The 24,887-nt window shown below is 41.8% G+C and overlaps 1 protein-coding gene across 1 annotated transcript; it reads right to left on the bottom strand.

Annotated features, from left to right (window-relative positions):
• Positions 1-3,984: 3,984 nt before the first annotated feature.
• Positions 3,985-20,739, bottom strand: caln2 (calneuron 2). Its single transcript, XM_076102442.1, has 5 exons — positions 20,622-20,739; positions 17,290-17,433; positions 15,047-15,159; positions 6,186-6,333; positions 3,985-4,112 (listed from the first exon to the last, which is right to left on the bottom strand). The coding sequence occupies exons 1-5, from the start codon at positions 20,737-20,739 to the stop codon at positions 3,985-3,987; spliced, it is 651 nt and encodes a 216-aa protein (XP_075958557.1).
• Between the last annotated feature and the right edge of the window lie 4,148 nt (positions 20,740-24,887).

The raw sequence follows: 24,887 nt of genomic DNA, 5'->3' as shown, positions 1-24,887 counted from the left end.
AGCCAACACCCTCATTTTACCCACAAAGATAAAACCAGACGAAAGGATTTGCAAGTAAGGCAAGCTGTTAATGTCTGCCTGGGCCATTGAACTTAGCATAATGCCTTGTTTGTCCACTTAATGGAATGTTTTGGTTCATTATCTGGCAGTTAATGGGGTTTGAGGGCGTCTGCTTTGAGGCTATTCTCACTTGTGTTTGACCAATGCTCCCTAATTATCACGATTTAGAATAAGGGCTGATGTGTGCACTGCTCCATAGGATGCCTTTTTCTAACACATGTCGAAAAAAATGACCAAATTGATCTCGAGCCGTCACATATGGCATCCAGCTACATAGTATTTTTAAGATGCACACCTCAGTGGTGGAGGGGTAACCTTTGTGCGCATGTCTTTCACAAATGCCAAGGTTAACCCACTCAAAGCAGTTATGTTTGTAGTGCTACATGACGTGCATATAAAAGGTGATATGAGAGCTTTCTGCACTTGAAGAGGCTGCTCCTCTGACTCACAGCTCCTTTATGTACGCTCTGGCACCTGCATGGGGAGACTGCAGTAAAGGGCGCTCAGTGAAAACCATGCTGTGTTGTCATCCTATTTTTAGGGTTAGTATTCAAAATGGCACCAGCGAGTTTGATAACAAGTGACAAGTGAAGCAACAAGCCTACCTAATACTGAGTTTTATAATTTGGAACAGTCAGTAAAAATGTCCCTGCTCACCAGCTTATTGAAAGCCAAAAGTTATATGAACGTTGGAGTCTTATGTAATGATGTTTTATCTTTTTATAGTACTGGGTATTATTGTTTGGTTATTAGGTACAAAATTGCAGAATCCCAAGGCACAAACATCTCTCACAAATAAATACAGATGCTTTATATTTCTATCAAAACAAGGTTTTATTGCATAAACATATATGGATATATTTTTTTAGATTAAACAGATTAAACTTGTTATTTGCATTTTTAAATACCCATTCGGTTGGCGACTATTGCTGTTTTCTTTCTCCTTTTCTAGGCAGCATGCCACGGTTGTATTACATATCTGTGTTTAATTTTATCTCCACAATCTACAAGGTAAAAACATGTTTTGGTAAAAACAAAATCTCCAAAGCAACTTTCAAAAACGTGAAAATCATGAACTGATTCCGTCCTGTTACAGATGTACAGTATCATAATGTAAACTTCAAAAGTGTTGATAAAAGGTCTTTCAAATAAGTTCCCTTACATAGTCATGCAAGGATGTCTGAATGGCACAATTATTCGAGAATTGTAAAGATAAAGTGGTCTATGCTGGTTTCAAAAGGACCATGAAGTTAATAGACAAAGGTGAAAACATGGTCCCGCTGGTCAAATGCCAATGTGCTGAGAATATCAAAGACCTAAACTGACTCACAAAGATTAGTGAAGCAAACATTATACAACAGTTTATACAGGACTATGAGGCAGTGAAAACATTCAATAAAAACCTAATGTGACTAAAACACACAATATATTGTATCCAATGTCAGTTTTAACCAACCACAGTGAGGCCTACAGACTCTAACCTAGAAGACGTGAAACACAGACGATGACGATAATGATGTGACCTTGTATTTGCATATTTATGAAAATGCCCTCTCCTGCACTCTGATTTGATTAGTAGCTGGTAGAAATTAGAAAAAAATGGCTGTTATAGTATAAACTGGAAAGTCAAATATGTGGGAGTAGTACATACTTACATTTAAACCAAGGCAGTGCCACCACAAAGAAAGATTAAATGGATTTCCCTGTCTTTCAAAGACGTGAAAATCTAAACAACAACATGCATACTGATTTACAGTATAATACATTTTTGCTGTGATACTTGATCTTACAAAGCTATTTTTTATTTCAAGAGAAAGCCCTCTCCCCTTTATATTTCGTCTTACCCGGACAGCGTATAAACTCACACGGCTGCACATTAGTGTGATTGAAATATCTCGTCTGGTTTTCATCAGAACAAATAATGGCTTCAAAGGTAGTAATAAGTCCAAACCAGTCTCTGATCCAATCAGGTCCAACGGGAGCACCGTGCAATTTAGGAATCCACATATGTCGCTGTTATGACACATAATGTTGCAATCCGTATGAACGAACAGTGTATTTCAAAGATGGCATCAACATAGGGCCGGGTGATGTGGTCAAATGAATTGTCACAACATTAGTGAAAATATGTTTACCATATCTATTAATATCGCAAAATAATCACATATAAAATCATAGAACTGATGTTCACCGTAATGAACTGTGTTCCACTGACTCTTTAAATGTGTTTAATAAAAACTTAATCGTAATCTTAGCTTTGAATGACAAGAAATGTTTGGAAAACAATACCAGAATATGAACATATAATTACAACACTATTCCAACATAGATAAACAACGATGTTTCTCTGTCTCCCAGGTGTCACTAGGATGTTCAACATCGGGAAAGGGTGTTATTATTATCCATAATAAAAGAAGAGGAACATGATTGTAAACTCCTACAAGGTCTTTTCCAAACATTTTCACCACAGTATGGTTTATAAAATTGTAGTGCTATCAGGTCTAAACCATAACACATAGCTATGACGCCAGAAACTACCACAGCTACTTCAGCGGTCACTTCCACGCTCTCATCCAATCCTGAGCTGCACACTGGTACGATGACACAATTTGGGTTGTGGGGGAAACTATTTGTAGATTTGCCATTAAAAATAGTGAATGTTCACCTACACAGACCAAACCGCTCCAGTGACACTGACGCAACACATGTCAAAAGCTCAAATTCAGTGGCGTTGTTCCTCCCTTCTGAACACCTTGTAAACGTGGCTGTTGAAGCGTTTGGATGCAGATCTCATTTTAACCACTAGACTGCAACCTTTTCTAAGAAAACAGCTGCTCGAACAGCATGTCAAAGCTCTACTGTATATCCCTGAATTATCTCACTAGTTTCCACCCTTCATACACTCTGCTTGAGAAAAAAAATACTTTACACACAAACAGTAGGCTACTACTTTATGTAGTACATACAGTGAAATCCATGGGAGTTAGAGTATTGTTTGATATGGCAGTATATATACTGGCATGCTTTTTGTGCGGCCTATTTTACCACAGTTGGGCAGTATTACAATGAGATGCTGAGGTGAAATATATCTATATCTGGTCTTACTAATAACCAAAACCATAGCTCCGCCTTCATACAATTTTAACCTCTCAGACAGCCTGAGCTGACATTATGTACTGCCTTACACACCCACACAAATGTCAAGGGATCATTCAATCAATCACTCAATCACTCAATCAATGCCAAGACTTAACTTAAGAGAGGCGGACAGTGATCATTCTTAACTGGTTCCTCACTGAGTATTGAGTTGTGCTCCTTGTAGATACACATAAAGACTTCATGTGCCCCAAGATTAGTGGACTGAGTCGAGTATGTCGATGTTTCACAGAAGGAGTGATGTTAAAACATCACTAAATGAGATGTGAGGGATTTACTATGCATCTAAATACTGTGCCCAACATTCAGCGCCCACATTCACTCACATTTAACGCTACTTCTCTAGGGTAAATATGCAGTTGTCCATAATAACCACTGTTTGATTTCCAAATTAGGAATGACTCAAAGCACCTTATAAACATTTTCGTAATTAGAAAATCAAGTTTAAAGGGCGGTCAAAATAATACCCTCAATTTATTCTCACAGTTTTTATACAAACAGAATTATTTTCCAGTTCAGGTTCCTTGTGACCAGTGAGTCCAGTAACTCTACGTGATGACATCTTCAATGCAAGACAAATATACCTTCACTTCTCTTCATTTCACCCACGTTGTCTGCTTCTATAAGGTAAGTTCAAATTAAACTTAAAAAAACTCAACTGATTGTTTAGAGAAGTGCTCGGGTTGTGGCTGGTCCTGCTTTGGCTGCAAAGACACGATGTGAGGTCATGGCTGTTCTGTCCACTCCCCATGCTCACAGGGCAATTGGTTACTCCATGCCGTTCCGCAGCATCTGATTGGCCGCGATGAGCATGACACTGATGATGAATGCCATAGCGAAGGCGCAGATCAGGCTTTTCCTGACACACGTCTGTCGATTCTTCTTCTTAGGATGGACTGAGGGGAGTGAAAGAAAAGAGAAAATAAATAATAGACAGGAGTATGGTTGTTATTCTTTATCCCCAGTTTTTGCCTCTCATGTGATAGTGATTAGTTAATTAATTGATTAGTTTATTGACTACAATGTAATGATACAAAAGAAATATAAAATACAACCTTAAAGGACATACACTTTTTGCTTTTTGATGGAAGTTAGAGCGCAAGGGCGATACCACATGGAGAAAGAGCCAGGACACATGTTAGCTTAGCTTAGCATAAAGACTGGGAGCAAAGGGAAAGAGCTAGCCTGGTAACATGTTATATTTCACTCATTTAATTTGTTAAAAAACAACAACAGTGACTCCACGAAGTCAATAGAAATAGTCCAGCACATAACCAGCTGTACATTGTAGTTTTTACACTTTGGTTTTTGTATGGATTAAATACACAAGTTATTACATATTAAGTTGTGTACGTTAAAAAGAGCTGATAGGCAGATTCTTTGGATAGAGCCAGATACATTTCACATCAATGACCATCCTTAAACAGGGGTCATGATCTCCCACCCACACACAGTATGAACAGCTACCGAGCGGGTAACTGGACCTTTCAGTTAAGGTTTTGCAACTTATCTGTGACCCAAATCATCAGTGGAAATATCTCCAATATAAAAACGCCGAAAAAATGAAGGGCACAAACTTGTTCTAATACTTTCTATGATGCAGCAGAAACAAAGACAAGAGGAGTCCCCCCCGAAGACAAATAGAAAAAGGAAGAGGAGCAGAGGAAGATGTGTCGTCCAACAGCAAGAGCAAGCAGCAAAAGTGTCCTCCCTGTCAGCCTCCTTGTCTCAGTTTGTTATATCACACGCTGCATCAATAAATCAACTCAGAGCTCTGAGTCGTGGATCTAAGAGGGACTGTGGAAGGCGTTGAAGTCCCGACGGACAGGAAGAAGATGGAAAGGAAGCACGCATGAAAGAGGGAACCTGAGGATGAAGAGGGTTAAATAGGGAGTAATTCAATTGTGCCTTACAAGAGAGGCTCTTTACCTCTTCATCCCTTCTTTACTCTCCAGCTTCCTACTCCTCCTCTTTCAACGCCTTTCTACAGTTTCCTCTCACTAACTCCTTCCCTCAACCCCAAAAACTTTGTGAAAGAGAATGCCAAGCCAGCAGTTCCCTGATCCCTTCTTTAGCCTCTTATCTCCTCCTTCACTGTCCCTTGTCTGCTAAGTTTCACCATTTCCTCCCAGCTGTCTCTTTTTAGGTTTCCTTGAGACTGTAGGCCACTACCCAATGGATTCATTAAGACTTTCCTGGTTTTCTTGCGTGTTTGATCCGTCTTTACTTTTGTACTAGTTTAACTTGTGGATGTTTCACAGCAGAAAGGCAATTTCTTGCTCTGCACCATAACTGACACAGGGTCAGATTTAGGTGTTTGCCTCTCCTCTCCCCAAAGCAGCATAACTTGGTCTTACATCTGAAGAAAAATGCCTTTTGTGTTTCACTTTGTCTCTCAAACACTGGCTTTAAAACGTAACAAAAAAATGCATTACCTTGAGACTAATATAGTTTATCATTTAAATATCACATCTGTTTTTTTGACCTTGACCTCGCTTTCAGGTTCCCCCTGTTACAGATGAAACCCTCTGTGATGGATATTCATGTTGATAGAGCAGCAGATTAAAAATGAAGAATTTCACCTTGAATATTTCCAAGCATGACTTAAAAAGTCATTTAAAAGTGTGTTAGTTAAGAAGTGTTTTTTTCCACTTTATTCTTACTGAACAAAAACTTCAGAACAAGTTTCCATACTGTTGCTGTTTGTGTCCTGATTGAACAAACGAGAGTTAACACTAGTGAGCTTTAGAGGTGCTTATAGTTGAATGTTTGAACTTTGCAGGGACAGACTAGCTGTGACTGTGTTGGCCGATGTCTTGTAGGGAGGGTATTTTGCTTAATTTTGCCCTAACCAATAAGTAGTGACATATCTCCCCCATGGACGTAATTTTTAGTTAATGCAAACTCCACGTATATTATATACCTATATATTTATAAAAGCAAAGTTTCCACGAGAACAGCTTCCTCACCTCCCTCATACTCAGGGCAGTAGTTTTCATTGAGGCTCTCCTCCTCGGTGATGATGATGTTCTCTATGTCCTTCATTGTCAGGTGGTCTTGGAAGGCGTGGAACAGCACCTGCTTCAGCTCATCCAGAGACATCTGCTGCATGTCAAACTGCAGCGGGAAAAGGCGATCAATGCAGAGACACAGTCATCCACAAACTGGCTTTATGAGGGCAGATAAATACAGAAGATAAGAATGAGGTGTGAAATGTATAAGCTGCACAAATTTATGGCATGTACGAGTTTGTGTTTTATTGCCTAAATGTGTAATTTATAGGCACAGTATGAACCTTGGAAAGGTGTCAGCTGTAATGTAACGGCAGCATGATGCCTAGCATCACTGGTGCTATTTTTGGGTGCCTGAATCAGTATGCAAACCAGTGTGTGTGTGTGTGTGTGTGTGTGTGTGTGTGTGTGTGTGTGTGTGTGTGCGTATTAATAAAGGAAAATAAATGTATGCAAGCCCAATTGGTTTAATGGATGCATCAGTGGCAAAGGACAGACAGGCACATGTACGCCCCTTTAAGTGGTTGTATTCTCAGTTGTGTGTTCACGTCTGTGTTTAAAATGATTAACGGGCTCTGACCAATTCCTGACTCGAAGTATGAATCTTAGCCTCTGTCCTATTCCCTATCTGCCTTTCCAAAACACCACGTCCTTCCTGCCCCCCCACAGCTGATGCCCTCTAAAACCCATAGACACAGTTGAACACACCATCCTCAAACCCACCAGTATCTATGTCAAGATTATTTACCTCAGTGACAGTCTCAAATACAATCAGTCGCTTGGTTTAGCACAACAGATGGACATACTGAGGCAGGCGACGCAAAGAGGAAGAAATGGGGGTATATACTGTATATATCGAGAGAGAAAGACAGAGATACGTACTGTGAGATGAAAATAGGAAAGTATGGTGTGGTCAGAGCAAATGAGGCAAAAGAAGTAGTAGGAGACACAGATGGAGAAAACAGAACGGTAGACAAATTGTGGTAGAGACGTAAAAGAGTTGTGATGGTGATGAGATGTTCATTTCAAGAGGGAACGGTATTTTCATGTTCGCTAAACCCTTAAAACAGCATCTGTTATGCTCAACCGCCGTAGGTAAAACGTCAGATGTTGTTTACCAACAGCTGATAGGACTGGGCATCGAACCTCAATATTGGCACTGACCGAAATGACTGAAACCTGACCTTGAATGCTTGGTCAGATTTGCAGTTTAATCCAAAGGAATAGTTTGACATTTTGGGAAAGCTGCAGAGCTGCATAGCTCTCTTGCTGAGAGTTAGATGATTAGATTGATACCACTCTTATATTTGTCCGTTGAAATGTGAAGCATTAGACCGGAAACAGAAGAAAACAGCTCAACCACTGGAAATACTCCACAGTTCTGATGTGACTGATGCTATTGCAGCATCTACGCTAACACACACATTTTATACATGCATTAAAGTTGGAATACTGAGTCTGTTTTTCTTATGTATTTTGCATGTCTGCTGATGTGTGTATATGCAGTCAGAAGGCACTGCAAATGTGTATTAATTGCAATCATTCATACTGCTTTTTCAGGTGATTTACACCGTAATTATGAAAACATGCCTGTGGATGCACACTCATGTATGTCACAAACAAAACATAACAGCAAACCTGGGACATTGCAGTAAATAGAAAAATGATCTCACTTGTACAAAAACAGACACACTCATTAAATCATTCTGGTTTCGATGCAACATGTTTTTGTTTACTCTTCCCTCTGTCACATGCAGAACACTCCATTTGGTAACTACAGTAAATAGAAAAACAAAAAAACAAAAGAGCCTAACATCAATATTATTCTCAATTTGGCAAACTTGGATCGAACTAAAAGTACCCTTTTCTCTTCATTTTCAAAGGGCTTGGTTTCACAAGCAGGCCTTTTTTGAACAGCAAACAAGCAAAAGTGACAGCAGAAGATGAAGATAGAAAAGTGGTCTGACACATAAATTATATGCACCTTTGCCAAAATCCAAAATGTAATTGTTGCGTTAGTCCATGGACTAACAATAGACAAAAACTGAATCTCAGATTAATCTTCAAAATGGTCCTACAATTTTAATGATAATTTTTTCAATCTTTGTTTAAGTTCTTTACATTACATTACAGCAGACGCTTTTATCCAAAGCGACTTACAATTCAGATTCTATCACACCGTAGGCACAGCTACGGGAGCAATGTTTGGGGTTAAGCTCAAGGACACATCGACATGCGACTAGCGGAGCCAGAGTCGGGGAACGAACCGCCGATCCTCTGATTGAAAGACGGCCCTGCTCTCCACTTAGATTATACCTTGAATTTATACGGTGAAACAAAAATACTGATTGGATGTTTAACTGCTCTGACTCATGCAACCTTGTGTGGCCCTCCAGGCCAGAGAAACAGGGAACGGCAGCAGCAGTTGGAGGGCCTGAGCTGCCTGAGCTGCCTGATCTGCTCACCTTCTTGCCAAAGCTGTCTCTGCGTTGAATGGATGCTGGGAAAAGGAGGAACAACTCTTTGGATCGCAGCCGTAGGACAGACAACATGACAGCTCAGAGCAGGAGCACGGAGAATGTGCAATGTTCCTGTCTGTCTGTCGACTGGGGAAAAGGCCACAGTGGAACCGCTACCTGTTACAACCAACAGAGTGATATCTGGTCTCTGAAGGACATCCACAGCCACAGAGAGAAAAACAAGTTTGTAGAACTTGGCTGGCCACTAGTTGTCCCGAGGACGCTCTTTGGGATACTTTCTTCACTAAAATTAACCTAAATCATCCTGGACAACCAGTCTCATGAAGCTGGTTATCACCTGTCACTGTAAACACCCGGGTTTCCAGCTACGAGCAGAAGAGGCTAAGTTACAAGCCACATAATCAGAAACATGAATACAGGTATTGAGATAAGATATAACAGTCAGGTGATTGTGCAGCAACAATTAAAAGTGATATCAGACAAAGTAAAATGCAAAAAACTAGAAAATAATAATAAGCTTTAGAAAAATAAGAAATAATTTCCAACTCTCACTCACTCAGTCTCTCTCTCACTTAGTCATTCGGTCCCCCCGAAATCTGAATGAGGATTTCGTCCTTGGCGAGCAGTGACCGGTGACTGAAGGAGCCAGGACACATCAATCAGAAGAACAGGTGCTTACACTCCGTCCCTCCCGTCCTTGCTGCCCTCCTACAGAACAAGCTTGTTTCGCCAGTCGTCCACCTGCTTTGTCTTCTGACCCGTCTCTAAAAAGTCACGCACAGTGACAACCTGCGAGCATTGTTTCTTTTATTCTGTACTCCTTTTGTCTTGTTTTTCTGTCTCGCAGCAGTGCTGTCAGGGTTAGCTGGCACATTCAAGTTCAAGTGAAGCTTCTGTCTCACTTTGGACAATAGTTCTTTAGCTTAAAGGAAACTGTATGTACACAAATACAAAAACATATAGGGGACATATCTTAGTATGAAAGTGCAGGTGAGATAAGTTATTTTTAACAAAGAAAGCAGAGGCTACAGTCAACTGCAAACGAGTAATAGAGGAATTAGATCAACAGAAACAGAAACAGAAAAAGTCACAATTGAATGTGATTAAATGCAACAAACACTGCAGCAGCATCAAAAGTTCTTCATTATCATCTACTCTGTTCTTTTCTCTCTGCAGTGGTGGATATTTGCATTTTGAAGACAATACTCAGTATGTGTTGTGCCTTGAGAGCACTCTCTGCCAATCGGTGCCTTGGTCTCTGAGGCTATAAATACCACACAACAGAAGCTTTCCCCGATGGACACAGACTCACCACAGGTCTTGATTACACCGAATTTATTATTTTTCGACTACTTCAGAACATCTTCCCTAGTGTGTAACCTCACTGTGGATCTTAGCTGTGTCGGGCACACCCCAAAGTTTACTAGGAAACCACCCTCTCGGTGGAGCTGTGGGGTTTACCAAACACGCCGCAGTCATATCATCTCAAATCTTCATGTATTTTGCATGCCTGCTTCCAAGAGCATTCAAGAGCACCTTCGACAAGAGGAGGCGGGTTTTAACCGCTACGCTACGCCACATCATCACATACACGAATGAAGTGTTGAGATTGGATAAAACGTTCAGGTGATAGATAGATTGAAAGTGTTAGTTCAGGTAAAATGTAATCACAAAACTAGATAATAATAATAAGCTGTTGATAATGTCCCACTCTCTCTTAGTCATTCGGTCCCCCCTAAATCTGAATGAGGATTTCGTCCTTCGCGAGCAGTGACCGGTGACATGCTGAAGGAGCCAGGACACATCAATCAGAAGAACAGGTGCTTACACTCTGTCCCTCCCGTCTAATCCTTCCTGCCCTCCTACAAAACAAGCTTGTTTCACCAGTCGTCCACCTGCTTTGTCTTCTGACCCTTCTCTAAAAAGGTCACCCAGAGTGACAACCTGCGAGCATTGTTTCTTTTATTCTGTACTCCTTTTGTCTTATTTTTCTTTCTGTCTCACAATGCAAACACAAAGATGCACACATGTCCTTTACTGTATGTGCACGAATACAAACATAGGTGACAGATCTTAGCAGAACATTGCAGGTGAGATAAGCTATTTTTAACAAAGTAAGCAGAGGCTACAGTCAATGAATAATACATGAATAAGATCCACAGAAACAAAATCAGTCACAATTCAATGTGATGAAAAATATTCCACATTCGAGGCACTAAAACCGAAGAGGCCCTATCGCAGTCACTGTTTATATACTAGCGTTAAAATAATTGCACTCACGTTACTGCACTTTGGATGAAACCATCCACCAAATGCAGTTATTATATAATGTTTTTCACTCTACATTTGGCATCACCGGTCGTCAGTATGAACACTTCAGACTGCCTCAACAGATGCAGACATCAGTGATAAGCCTGTCACTGTCCGGCTATTTCGTTCTGCTTCCTCCATCCTTCTCTTCAGTTTCTGTTTTCATCAATGCTGACAGGTAGTCGACCAAAAAGAAACGAATAAAACATGTAACTAACTTGATAAAACTTTAACTTTTGACACAAATGAGTGCAGACCGGATGTTCACAAGTTAAAAGAGTCTGTCATTCTATTTTCACACTGAGTAGATAAAGGGACGTAATTGGCTGCTTGGAGAGACTGTCCTCACCCAAAATAAATGACATTGTAGGTTTTTGAAGTACTGGAAGGTGCCTAGGAACCGAGATTGGGTGTATTTTGATTGCCTCTCAACAGCTCTCAACATATCGACGGTGAGCTGGCAGCTCATAGCTACAACAGTGCAAACAACCAGCTAATAATGTCCAACCAGGGGCAGCATTGTCAGCTGTAAACGCCGTATGAAAGTAGCGCAGAGCAGCGTTTGGGAGCTAACCAGTGGGGCACGCTCACATGCACTAACTAACATAAACTAAAAGCACAGAGAGGGAGAGCAACTTCATTCTCCACTCAGGTAGACATTACTCCACTATATCTTTACATGGCAAATAGTTATTTGCTGCTATATTCATGCTCAGAATGTTAAACAGCCCCATTAAAATGTCTTTTGTTAGTTTTCCTTTTTTCTGACAAGCTAACTCTTTCAGTCGCACAAATAATGGCTCTTCTGACTGATTCACAAAGGTGAAAGTAGACCGACGGTGTGTATGTTACTGAAGACATCTTGGAGAGAATGTCCGGGTGAATCGTGGGCCGTACAAAGTCTAACTTTTACACCCCGACAGGTAATCGATGGCTTCCCATCGACTACCGTCAGTCAATACATGACCACAATCTTTCCCTAACATGAAAGGAGTAATTCGTTTTGCTTTGTTTGGTGAGAGGATCAATACCCCTCTGATGTCGGTCGGTTCAATACGTAAGAGTGACTTCGTTGTTTTTCAACATGGACCCTATTTACCCATGTCTTTGTGTCTAAGGGACTCCTGGGGACAGTAATTTTTTTAATTGGTCCAGTATTGAGGGAAAACGCTGCAGCCACCAGCTGCTATGCAATGTAAACTCTTGGGGCAAATCCTCATCGTCAATTAACGTCAACTAAAAGTGTTTGTTTTAGCCACTGACAGGCTCAGGTTGTTATTAGAAGTTCCTGACAACATTCAAGAAAGGACCCTACAGAGAAATAAAACAGTTTTCTTTGCCTTTGACTTCCTGTTCGTTATTGTCATGTGCCCTGATGCCCGAAGACAACGATGGAAACGTAAGTGACAGTTGGAGAGAGGACTCTTGTGTTGTAAGAGTTTGTGCAGAAAGAGGAGCTAGTTTGTTATCTAAAGGTTTTTCAATGTCACGGCTGAATATTCAGCTGATTTCGACAATTTTGTTGCAATGCCAGATTTTAGAATGAGAAGTCTCCAAGCGAGACACACAATAGCAAACAGACGGGATCAAGTAAAAGATAAAGTAATTAGTCTTATTTCTCTTTAGGGTCGTTTCCATAATAAGAATCTGGGATTGTCAGTGGCAAAAACAAGCACTTTTAGTGAAAGCATATATCGCAGCATCAAAAGTTGAACTGCTCCTTTAAACAAGTAGTTTTAGTTGCATAAAATCAAGCGTATAGCCGACAAAACACTACAGCACGTACCGTTTTCAAAGTGGGCACTTGTAAGGTTGAATAGTGTTTCACTGCCCTCTCGCGTTGAGCTCTGACCACACATAGCATCACTGATGGTCAGAAGTGTGCTTTGTTAGACCGATAACCACACCAGTAATGTCACATGGTCCTGGAGTAGCTACATCTGTATATAACTGGAGCAAATGTGAGAAATTAGACTTCTAAAGGTCAGCAATACCCTAATACTAACCCGCAGAAAGATATTGGCTCAAAGGATAGTTGTTGTTTTCCATCTGTAGGCACTGTAGCTTCATTTGGTAGGCAGGATGCTGACTTTTTCATTTACCGTCAGCACAAACTAGTTTTTTCAAAGCAGATATCTAAATCTCCCCAGCAGCTGTTATTCAGACCATGCTAGAGAAAAACAAAAATGTTTTTCAGATATTTCACCTGTACACTAAATCAAACAACAGGATACAATCACCTTGACACACAAAATGTATTCCACACACAAATACACACAAAATGTAATTACACTCAAAAACTACCATCTCCAGTCCCTATACGAAGAAGTCAATCATTATACATCTCACTGTGAGGGGATATTATCTGAACATTGTGAACTGAGTCATTATGGCCCACCATGATGGGCCTCCTTCTCCTCCATCGCTCTCTTTTTAATGACACTCCCTCTCTTCCTGTCTCCCTCTGAGGTCTGTGAAATATAAACAGACAAACAAAATACACACACAAAACGCTGCTCTCACCGTCCCCAGAGACACACTTCCTCCCACCATTTCTTCCCCTCCTCCTCTCTTCCTATATTCTTTCGCTCTGCTTTCATTTCTCCCTCTCTCTCCTATCCTGCTTCTCTCTTCTTCCGCCTCATTTTTCCTCCCTCTTCTTCCTGTTTTCTCTTAGTCCGTCTTCCTCTTTGTGGGACGTGGATATTTTAAATCAACCCTGAGACGAACACTGTCTGCGACCTTCATGAATCACAGGCTCTACCTCTTCTTTCATTCTTTCCGATGCTCCTCCTTTGTGATTTTCCTTTATATTCCTGTATCGTTATGTGGGGCACCCCCCTCCCCCCCCCCCTCCCCTGCACCAACACCACCCTCCCCATCCTCGCATATTGTCCATCTCGTCTCTCTATTCTCTCATCTATTTCAGCCTTGCTGGCTGACACACTGAAGTCCGTCTTGCTCCATCCCTCCTTCAGATGCAATGTGTCACATTTATAAAAGGTGTTCCATTTCACACGATTCAGAAAGAAATTATGTTGGTGTTAAAATCTTATGTTTCCAACATGTGAATGGCATAGATAGTTGTTGTTTTTGTTGTTGTTTTTCTGCGGTGATTGCACAATAAAAAGCTAAGATAAAAAACTATGTAAATGTGGCCCAGTATGTGTTTGTAACCTGAAACACACAGACACACCTCCTCGTTTTAGTGAGTCACCCTCTAAATGTTTCTCCTCTCATTTGACTCAAGGAAAGCAGAGAACTGCTTCCTGAGAGCTGTCTGCTCAACCAGCCGTCCTCACACTCAACACTCCCCCCCCCCCCCTCCCTCCCTCTACACACACAAACACACACTCAAAACCCTGCACTTTTCATTATTGTCGCATGTCTTACCTAAGAGGCAAAAAAGCACTTTGACAGCAGCTAATTTTCTGTCAGGAGCAATTTTCAAAAACAAAGCAAGCACGTTCAAAAGCATGCAGATGAGTTGCAGCCTTATTAACCACTGAGACAAGTTTGGACACTTGAAAGCACACAAGCTCAGACTTTCCTCATACTGGGGCACATCCCTGAAAGCTTTATTATGGAAATACCCTCTGCAACACTGTGGATGATAAACACACACCCAACCCCAAAAACGTACACACATACTCACAAAAAGAAACACACTTTAATTCTCAGCAGGTATCTTTTCCTTCGAGGCCCTGAGTCGAAAGGAGAAAAAAGTCTCTGTTTTTGTCAGAGAACAGAAGAACGTTGTGGGGGGCCTGAGAGTGTTTGTGTGTGTGTGTGTGTGTGTGTGTGTGTGCATTTTTGGACTTAAGTAGGTGCGTGCCTTTGGAGAGTCCCTGCAGACACTATAGGGTTTGTGCTTAAGGATGTAAGACTTGAGCTGACTGCTGGCATACGCAGTGAGAGGTGAGGCAGAGTTAGAAAGAGGAGGCGTAAAGGACGTAACTCATAAGTGATGGGGATTGTGAGTGATGAGAAACTCCAGCGTTGGGAGGAGGAGAAAGTTTTGTCTTTCACCTGCCAGAAGATGTTGTCAATGGTGTTGCCCAGGAATCCTTCCCTGTTGTCAGATGACAGCAGTTTGGGCCCCAGTATCGTCATGAACTCCTCAAAGTCCACCTGGCCATCCCCTGCACACACACACACACACACACACACACACACACACACACACACACACACACACACACACACACACACACACACACACACACACACACACACACACACACACACACACACACACACACACACACACACACACACACACACACACACACACACACACACACACACACACTAGAAAATCAGAAACACAGACAGGAATGCTGGCAGAAAAGAGCTAAATAATGCATTTCATGCTGAAGTTTATTCGCTTGCAGAAACAAAGAAAAGCCACCCTGAGATAGATCAACAGATGAAGTTCCCTCATCCATGACAAACACCCATGCATGATCAGCACTAATTCACCTTTCAAATAAGGTGTGTGCACCTATGCAAAGTCGTGCCTGTGTGTGTTTGCATGCGAGCGATTGTAGACAGCGTTTATAGATTTATTTTGTCTTGAAGTGACATTTTGCAATTTTAAATTCAAAGGACACAACTTGGCATTGGCATTGTTGGCATTTAGTATTCTACTGCTGCACGTTGTTTGAGATAACAATCAACAGCCAGCGTCCCGTGGAATTAATACACAGTGAACAGACACAACAGAGTTACTGCATAAACAACTTATACTATGTATCGCCGAAATTGATGTTACCACCCTTTTACAGTTATCTGATGCTCTATTTATTGTTGGCAATAAGTAGCTTATCAGAAGCATTACATGCAGTCTGTACAAGTCTCAGTGCTGCTGTGCTAGTATTGGAAGTTAGATACCACTTTATTTTATGGGTCTGTAATTTCTGAATAATTTCCAAGAACTTCTCTTGAATGAACCATGTAATTTGGTGCTAATTACAGGGGAAATCGAGACAATATTCAATCAGTACACTTCTAATCAATTATAATTAACTGCTGTACTAACCTAGGTACTAACCACAGGCAAGCATGCAATTCAACATGTAAGGAGAATTAAGTTTTCGATAATATTTAGGTGATGTTTGATTTTAGTTGTTCTTTCCAGGAAATTCATTTTTTTCCCCACAATTAGTGCCAAGTTACACAGTTATTTGTAGGAAATGTCTTGTAAATGATCAACAAATGACTAGGAAATTGCAGACCTGTAAAATGAAGCGTTACCTTGTAATACAATATTATTATTATTACAAACAGCATCAGTTCTCTGTTCTGAAACCTGACTGCAGTTTCTAAAAAAATGCGGCTTTAAATTAGCATAATATAATCTTGTGTTTTAAGACTACTTTGCCTTAAACCTTAGGGAGGGATAAGAATATAATGCAAGAGATCAGTGGATTAAGATTTCAGAAGCAGGGATTTAATGACGTAAAATTAATCATCTGAAGGACTGTGCAGGTTGTCTATGACCTGATAATAATTGACATTCTTGAACTAATTGAGCTGCGACCGCTTTCAGTGCTTTGTTAGCGCCATCATGGAGATGATAGAAGTCAGAGGTAGAGGATTTTAAAAGAGATACTGTCTCCTCTCAGAACAAATGGCAGCGCTGCTTTCAGATGGTCAGACTCATGGAGGCAAAAGCAAAAAGCTTTTAGCTTTGACCTTTGATATTTACCGCAAGCTGTGAATCAAGAGCAGGCAAATAAGAACCAGATGAAAGATTGTCTAGCTTGTTTGTGATTCGGGGACTACTTTGGTGTAATTGCAATCCTCTGTGGATTTACAAGCAGCTGGAGTTTAAGGAGCAGCAGCAGACAGGTTCTCTCTTTATTTGTCTCCAGGGGGATTGTTTTTTGACAATTGTCCACCTGCTGCTATTAAGGCAGTTTAGAAACTGTTTTGCCGGGACATTTTGAAGGTGACAGTAACACAGAATATCTCATTTTGCCTCAAGCAATTAGTAGAGGCATTAACTTGTGTGTTTTTGGCATCTTTTAACAATTATCATTTTACAGCACATTCAAATTCAACACAGCAAATATTCATACGGCTTGCTTTCAATGGAAGGAAAATATTTTTACTTGTATTTATCATATTGTAATATAGACACAGCAACTAAAACAAACATTATACACATGCAGTATATATTGAACAGACTTTTGTGAAAAGGTTCACTCTGTGTGTTTGTGTGCTCTGTGCATGCGCCCGTGTGTGTGTGTCCTTATGTAGTGCCTCACCATCCATGTCCAGTCTCTGCATGATGATGGCCAGCTCCACTTCGCTGGGCATGTAACCCAGGGAGCGCATGGCCATGCCCAGCTCTTGTTTGGAGATGAAACCATTCCCATCACGATCCAAAACACGAAACGCCTCACGGATCTCTGCACGACAAACGAACAACATATCACTGTGTTGTCTGTCAGTCTGCCTGCCTGACATATCATTTATTTTCCTCTCTGGAGAAAATGCTGATGTGTTTCAATGACCGATTTACTTGCTGTTTAGGATTGAGGATTTTTTTTGGATCTTAACAAGTTGTAATTGCTTAAATTCTTACACATCGTAACAGTGAGTCATCAGGTGATGTAAATGAAATGAGTGATTAACAGATTTTAGCAGGTCTGTACACGGTGCTGAAATGTGCTTCCCTGGTGCTGATTACAGGCTTATTAACTGGAAGTGCTGCATCCTTTCTCCCAGGCTAGTCAAGGTGATGGCGATCTCCCACTCTCCCTCCCTGCATTGCCCCCCCCCCCCCTCTATCTCTCTCTTTCCTTATCTTTCTTACATCTTTATATACTTATTGTATTTTACAAACCCCGAGGGGTCTGTATCAATCCCTCGACAGAGCACAATCTCCACCAGCACTGCCAAGGTCATTTCCGATTCTCTCCACCCACATAAAAGGCTTCCTTCTAACTTGAAATTGTCAGTAAACGCACTCAGCTCATGAGGCATCTATCTGTTCGTGCAGCAGAATTACTCAAACCTCTGAGGACCTTCTTAGAAAATACCCTGGTCAATCTCCGGCTAATTACCTGCCCATCAGTTGGCACTTTCTGAGCGGAGGTGGAGCTTTGGGCTGGAGGTGGTCAAATTGATCGACTTTATAAAGACAGCAGAGACAGGACAGACTTTGCCAGAGACAGGACAGTCTTTATTCAGCATCTTTGCACGGGCGAGCATTTTCCTGTGGATCTCTACACTTCAGGGGCGGGAGAAGCTGTCATTTCAGCTTGCATTGACCATTTGTGCCGATCTTTGCAGAGAAACACAGCTGAGAAGAGTAATAGCATGCTGCATGAAGGAATTTAAATCAGAATATTCCCAAGACTAATCTTTATTCCTAACTTAAACAATGCATTTTATATGAAATTTGTCTACCTCAGGCCGTGTGTCAATTATATTCTCGTCCTGACATGCCGCTCCTTCCTTCCTCTGTGTAATAAGTCAGTTTTAGATCTGCCTTCAATGACTGTCTTTACTCTGTCAGCTGCGTGAGAGCCGAAGTTCAGTCGCAGCCCCAATATAAGCCTGTAAACATCCCCAACGGCTGATAACTAGACTCGGGCGCCAAGCCACTGCCTCTATAAAGTGAGAATCAGAGGCCAGGGATTGGGAATGCGGGCGAGCGTGCAGCCTCCCAAAACAAAGTGAGACGTATTTATATGAAGCTGAACAGTGAAGAGTACATTTTCAATCAGGTACGAATGAGCTGGTCGTGGACATATTACTGTGCAATACCTTTGTGTGTGTTTGTACCTGCCTGTGTGCGGCAGTGTATTACGAATTCAACCCCCCAGAACTGTACATGTTCTCACTGTGATTGATGAAATGCCTCAAAACCAGAGAAAAGGATAGCGCCGATCCATCTCTCTGAAGTGGGATTAGGAGTTTTGAAAAACTGGAAGCAAACGCCACGGATATTTTGTCCACATCAAACAGTCCAATTGGTTGCTTTGGATCTGTGGTTGACAGGGCTTAGATAATGTCTGGAGGCCTCATCATGATGTCTGGAGTCTAAAAGTCCAAATTTAATTTACCTAATAGCTCTGCACAGGTCCAAACTATCTTAACCTTCTCGCTGCCCTTGACAAACCAAACTGATGATGGTGAGACATTTCAGTCACTGTACCAGCTCTGCTTTCAGCACACCAAAGCAACTGTTTTAGTGAACTGGGTTGAGTCGAGTTGTGCACAAGGGACATTGGATTAAAAGATTTATGCAACAAAGTACTTCATACCAAAGCTCATTCGAGCAAACTACAACAGGCCACATCAATAAACACAAACAAACAGCCTCAGTCAGAAACAAACTCATGCTCTTTGCCCGCGCTCAGTGTCAGGGTTAGCTATTTATTTCCCTCCAAAGCAACCCATGAAAGAAACATATTCACTCATTGCAGTGTAGAAGTCTTTGTTTTGTGCAAATGGAACATGTGAGGTTATGTCATAGCCTATAATCAGGACCTAAATGTAATGACATGCAGTATGCTTCAGAATTCAGCCTAAACCTGCAGTTGGTTACTACTTGGGTAACACAGATTTGATACCACTATGTTTGGAGGTAACACTGAAAGTGAGTACATCTGTAATGATGCTGCTAATAATCGAATGCTAATGCACAGGAGAACTGTGAGTGCACAGCATAGGCTGTGGTGCACACAACTACGCCAAGTATTGCCTTGTTTTTGCTGCTTTGACTGTCAAAGCACTTTGTGAACTCTGTTTTATTATTATTGTTATAAGTACTGTCGGTCAAAGATGAAGTCTGTCTGTACAGTTTGAGTTGTTATTTCACTATCCGCCTTTGTCTTCTCCTCATGATGAATTGGACTAACCTTGTTTACAACTTGCCTGTTGTTGAATCGATCATGCTTGTAGCCCCGATGCCACATTCAAGATCTCAGGAATTACTTTGGGGAGTACAATGTTATCATAGCTGATACAATCAATGTCCAGACCTACGAAAATGAACCCATGTTGTAATAAACCATAGTTTTCCTTCAATCAGAAGGGTGTTGTTTCAGAAACACACGATTCCTTTTTGATGCAATCATATTGAGACATTTTCGTAAACTTTGGACTTATTGAACCCAACCTAAGGGCTATTGTATTGACTGTAGAATAACATACTTGTGTAAGGCTGCATTCAATACTGGGGATTTCACCTATGATTTTGGTTGTTTACAGACAAAACACATGGCTGTGCTTTACCTCAAATTGCCAAAGTGCAGTTGTATTTTCATACAATCTATTTACCAAACAGATCTTTTTGAGCACTATGCAATTTTGACACAAAATGGATTGAAAACTTGAATGTAAAATACAATATCAATACACCACTTCAGGCATGGTCATATATATCTTATTTCTGTCATTCTGAGTCTGATTTTCATTCAAAAGCACCATAATTAGAAACCAATGCATCCAGTCAAGCTCTGACAAAATGGCTAAATGGAGAATTGAGGCATTGTAACTGCATTGTTCCAGTAGTGAAACATTAATTGCTAGTATACCTCACACACTCCTCGGCAGCCTCACCACCTCTCTCTGTAAGCACACTCACCTCCCAGCTCCTCTGTGGAGATGCTGTTGAGCTGGAAGGCTTCGCTGCCCTCCGCCAGGGAGCTGCTCAGGTAGTTGTCTGGATAGAGCAGGCCCGCCCGCACATGGTGGAATGGCATCTTCTCCCTGCAAAGTAAACACACACACACAATCTAAATAAACTCTGCGTGTGTGTGTGTGTGTGCGTGAGCGAGAAAACTACAGGTAAAAGGGATTTGAGTCTCAGTGTGTGCATGTGTATTCAAAACCTGACTACCAGCACAGTCATGAGCCCTTTTTAGAAACACAAGCTCCTGTGAGGAACAGTGTTCCTTCCACTCTGCTAATTCTCATTCCTGGGAGAAACCGCTGTCTCCTCGTGACAGAATCACAGTGACAAATTATGTAATCACATTATAATTCAATGGATTCACAAAAAAAAAAATCCAGTGTTGTTCATTGTTCTGATAAAATACCATCAGAATACATTCAGGAACTCTGAATAGCAATCATTCTCTCGCTGTCTTTGTTTTGCTTGTTCTTTGTTCACAAAACGTACTAAAGTCCTGTCATTCCCTAACGTTTCCTTTAACCCCACACTGACACCTAACACCTCACCAAGAGACCTCGGGGCTTGACAGGGCATCAATCAGCCACAACCGCTGCCGTCGTATGATCAGAGTGAAGCGCTGCTTTGATTCATGACAGTTGCCCCTCTGAGGGCTTTCCCTGTGTAAGATTTGACACTGGCGATATGCTTCATGTAATATTCCTGCCAATAGTACATGCTGAACTGTTGCGGTGAGCGATCGAAAGAAAGTTACAGAGGGAGGACAAGATAGAGATCCCGAGAGCATTTTGTGAGTGTGTCAGTGCCAGACAGGACAGATAGAGATAGAAGTGGGACTGTCTCGCTCTCTGGAAACATGGTCCTCTCCTCTCCTCTCCTCTCTTCTCTTCTCTTCTCTTCTCTCCTCTTCTCTCTCCTCTCCTCTCCTCTCCTCTCCTCTCCGCTCCTCTTCTCTCCCCTCTTCTCTTCTCTCCTCTCTTCTCTTCTCTTCTCCTCTCCTCTCCTCTCCTCTCCTCTCCTTCCTCTGCTCTCCTCTCCTTCCTCTGCTCTCCTCTCCTCTCCTCTCCTCTGCTCTCCTCTGCTCTCCTCTCCTCTCCTCGGCTTGTTTTGCAACACAAATCGGAAAAAACACAAGAGCCTTGTTTCTTCTGTTTCTAACAACCGCACATGATACAACAGAAAGGTTGACTCAAAAATAAATCACACATGTTCATTCTAAAGTGATGGACAGAAACATTTGACAGGAAGCAACAGGTTCATATGAAATATGGCTGCAAATAATACTAAGCGAGAGACAAATTGGTCATATTTCCCTTGACAATAATGTGTTTATTTTAAGCTGTGAATGATAAGGCCGGCAGTACAGATGCAGACACTAAAGTAAACATGTTGGGGGTATGTTTATGTTGCTCTTTTGGTTAATGTGTTGGCATGTATACAGCAGATGTATACATGTGTATTGTAAATGTATATGTATGGGCAAATTATTTTGAGTGTATTTCTGCAGAAATTACAAATTAATGATACATGTATGTTAAATTCTTATGGATGCATTAGTGCAAGCATGGCTGTAAGACAAGTTCACCAAGTGGATGTCGGGTACGTACTATATGAGATGTACCATTGTTATTTCCTCCCCTTTAGGTGGCCGTGGTGTGAAGAGACTGGTTGGTTTATATTGGTTTATATTATGATGTATGACGTTTGTACAATATGTATCAGTGATCTGTGGTGCAGTTGAAAGAGGATATCCTCTTTCAACTGCACCACAGAAATTAATGAATTACTCGCAAGATTAAAAACGAGTCACAATGAAAAATTAACATTTAATTGCTGTTGAAAAAGCCACAGCCACCTGAAATCCCTAAATTCTTCAGCTCCTCAAATGAAACAGAATCCAGCAATTATTCAATCAGTCCATATGCGCTCACAATTGTTCCACTGATATAAACACCCACTCACTCATGGCAAAAGAAAAAACAGCGGCGACGCAGACACATACATCGTATTCAGTCACACACCGATTCTTTTTTCTAACTCTCTTTCTCTCACTCCTTATTTTTCTCCCATATATTTTTGGATAGAGTTTTTTTCTACATGTGAAAACACAGACTGTTGTCACAGAGACAGGCATGAGAGCTGACAAGGACAAGCTTTCGCACAAAACCTCCATCTGATAAGCCTCATTGCCTGGCTGAGAGCAGGAAGAGGAGTGGCAGACAGACAGACAGACAGACAGACAGACAGGTGAGAAAGAGAGAGGGAGGAGGGAGTGCAAAGGGGATGAAAGAAGCAAATGAAAGTGGGCTGGCTGACAGTGTTTGAACTGTGGGGTCACCTGCACCCCAGGGGGCCGAGTTTCAAGTCTGCATGGGGATCAGAACGAATTGAAGCACAGACTGTAGGGGAGAGGCTGAGATGAAGGGAAAAGGAGCAACTGAGATTGAGCCAAAAAGAACTGGGAATGTGAAGAGAGGAGAATCATGTTTTTTCCTCACCTCCTTCTGTCCCCATGGAGAGGAATGCATTAGCAGAAAAGCAGAAAAGAGCTGAGAGGTCACAACGGTGTTTTTCCCCAACAGCACATGCACAGCGCTGCCATCACAGGCAGGTAGCCCAGACAAGACAACAGTATTAACAGAATCAAGCCTTATTCGTCAGATGAAAGGAAACAGGTTGTTACTACTGTCGCAGTCACAGATTAACCATCAAAGCAAAACTGTGTGATTTAACGTCATCCAAGGACTGTCTGATGTGGGATGTGTTGGCTGGCCAGAGGGACTTCAAGATAAATCAACAAATTGTTCTCTTTTTACTTCAAGCCACTAAAACGTCAGTTAGCTCCCTAGTCTTCTCCAGTTTGGGAGATAAGGCCCCTGCCACCTGCTAAATATAATGACAGACCACATTGATTAAAGCACCGGATAAATGTATAAACTACAACTCTGTGATTTGTCAAATAGACCACAAAGCCAAACAAAAAGGGACAGCAGACACATTTTACACAGACAGACATGTGTTACCTCAAAATGTCACGATCAGGCTTTGCCCTGTGTGTTCTGTGTCTGTTTCTTTCTGTAGCTCCTCACTCACCTAATCAGTTCATTCAGTGCACCTGCCAGTCACACTCACCTCATCAGCTCATTAGTCTCACCTGTTCACTCTGCCTAGTTCACTATTTAAACCCCTGTCTTTCACTCACTCACGGCCAGATCATTGTGTTTGTTTCCTACCTACCCGCCCGTTTTGCTCATCCTGTTCCCGGTTTCCCAGTCTGTCTGCCCTGCCCTGCCGGATTTTCCCCCTCGTCTTTTGTCTTGTCCTTGGATTACCTGTTTTTGTTTGTGAGCTATTAAAGACCTTTTTTCCCCTACTCTGACTGTCTGCGCTTGAGTCCTCATCATGCCCCGTGACACAAAAGGTAACAATGAAATGGCTTCTTATTAGAGTTGCAGCTAAATCAACAATAAAAACAATTAATGTAAAGCAAATAACTTGCTATCTTTTCTGTCTCCTGTCAATGTCACATTGTCAGTGTCCTCCTGGAGTCACCTTGGGCAAAGACAGGCAGCCTCTACAGCGGTGATCACTGCCGTCTCTCTCTTACCCGTCAAGGCAGTATACTCTAGAAACATTTCCTCAACAGAGGCGCTGGATGGGTTGCCCATCTTGTCGCCTACAGCCGTTTCTCCCAGAGGTCAACCTGGGTCATCCAACACGCTCTATCTGACCTGCTGCTGCGCCAATTGGAAAGCTCTGGTGCTTGACCACCAGCCCAGGCAGAGGAGATGTGGACGTGTGCGCCCTTGATCTTCCGTCAGGTGATCTGAAACGACGCTTGATGGATGTTAAAAGAGTCCTAACCGACGGGAAAAGAGTTGGACACCCATGAGCTGCCACACTGCACGCATCTGCAGCGGAGGGAGCAGCTGAATTCACACCGCCTGATGCTCAAAGTCGGCGCTACATGTCGCCCTCATTGCACCGAGAATGGGGTGTCTAAGAATGAAAATATTAAAAAAAACACTCATGCGCGCGACCCTCCAAAAATGCTCGCACCCACACTGCCCAATACCACGCACGTATTCGAACAACGTACACAACACATTCCATCCGTTCCCATCAACAGGCGGGTCCCCCAGGGCATCAGATGATGAATGTGAGGCAGGTGACAGATTTGGCGATCGCGCATTATGGCTGTGGAGTTTTAGGGCATCT

Source organism: Anarhichas minor, unplaced genomic scaffold, assembly GCF_050575085.1.
Source record: "Anarhichas minor isolate MPS153535 unplaced genomic scaffold, ASM5057508v1 ptg000027l, whole genome shotgun sequence".
Classification (NCBI taxonomy): domain Eukaryota; kingdom Metazoa; phylum Chordata; class Actinopteri; order Perciformes; family Anarhichadidae; genus Anarhichas; species Anarhichas minor.
The sequence above is the reverse complement of the archived record's forward strand: the minus strand, read 5'-3'. Positions and strand labels throughout refer to the sequence as shown.

Excerpts from the sequence above, each read along its gene's own strand:
- caln2 (XM_076102442.1), bottom strand. The coding sequence starts at position 20,739 with ATGCCATTCCACCATGTGCGGGCGGGCCTGCTCTATCCAGACAACTAC. Across the intron at positions 15,160-17,289 it reads GCAGAGACTGGACATGGATG|GGGATGGCCAGGTGGACTTT; the intron begins GTGAGGCACTAC and ends GTGTGTGTGCAG. Across the intron at positions 4,113-6,185 it reads CTGCCCTGAGTATGAGGGAG|TCCATCCTAAGAAGAAGAAT; the intron begins GTGAGGAAGCTG and ends CACTCCCCTCAG.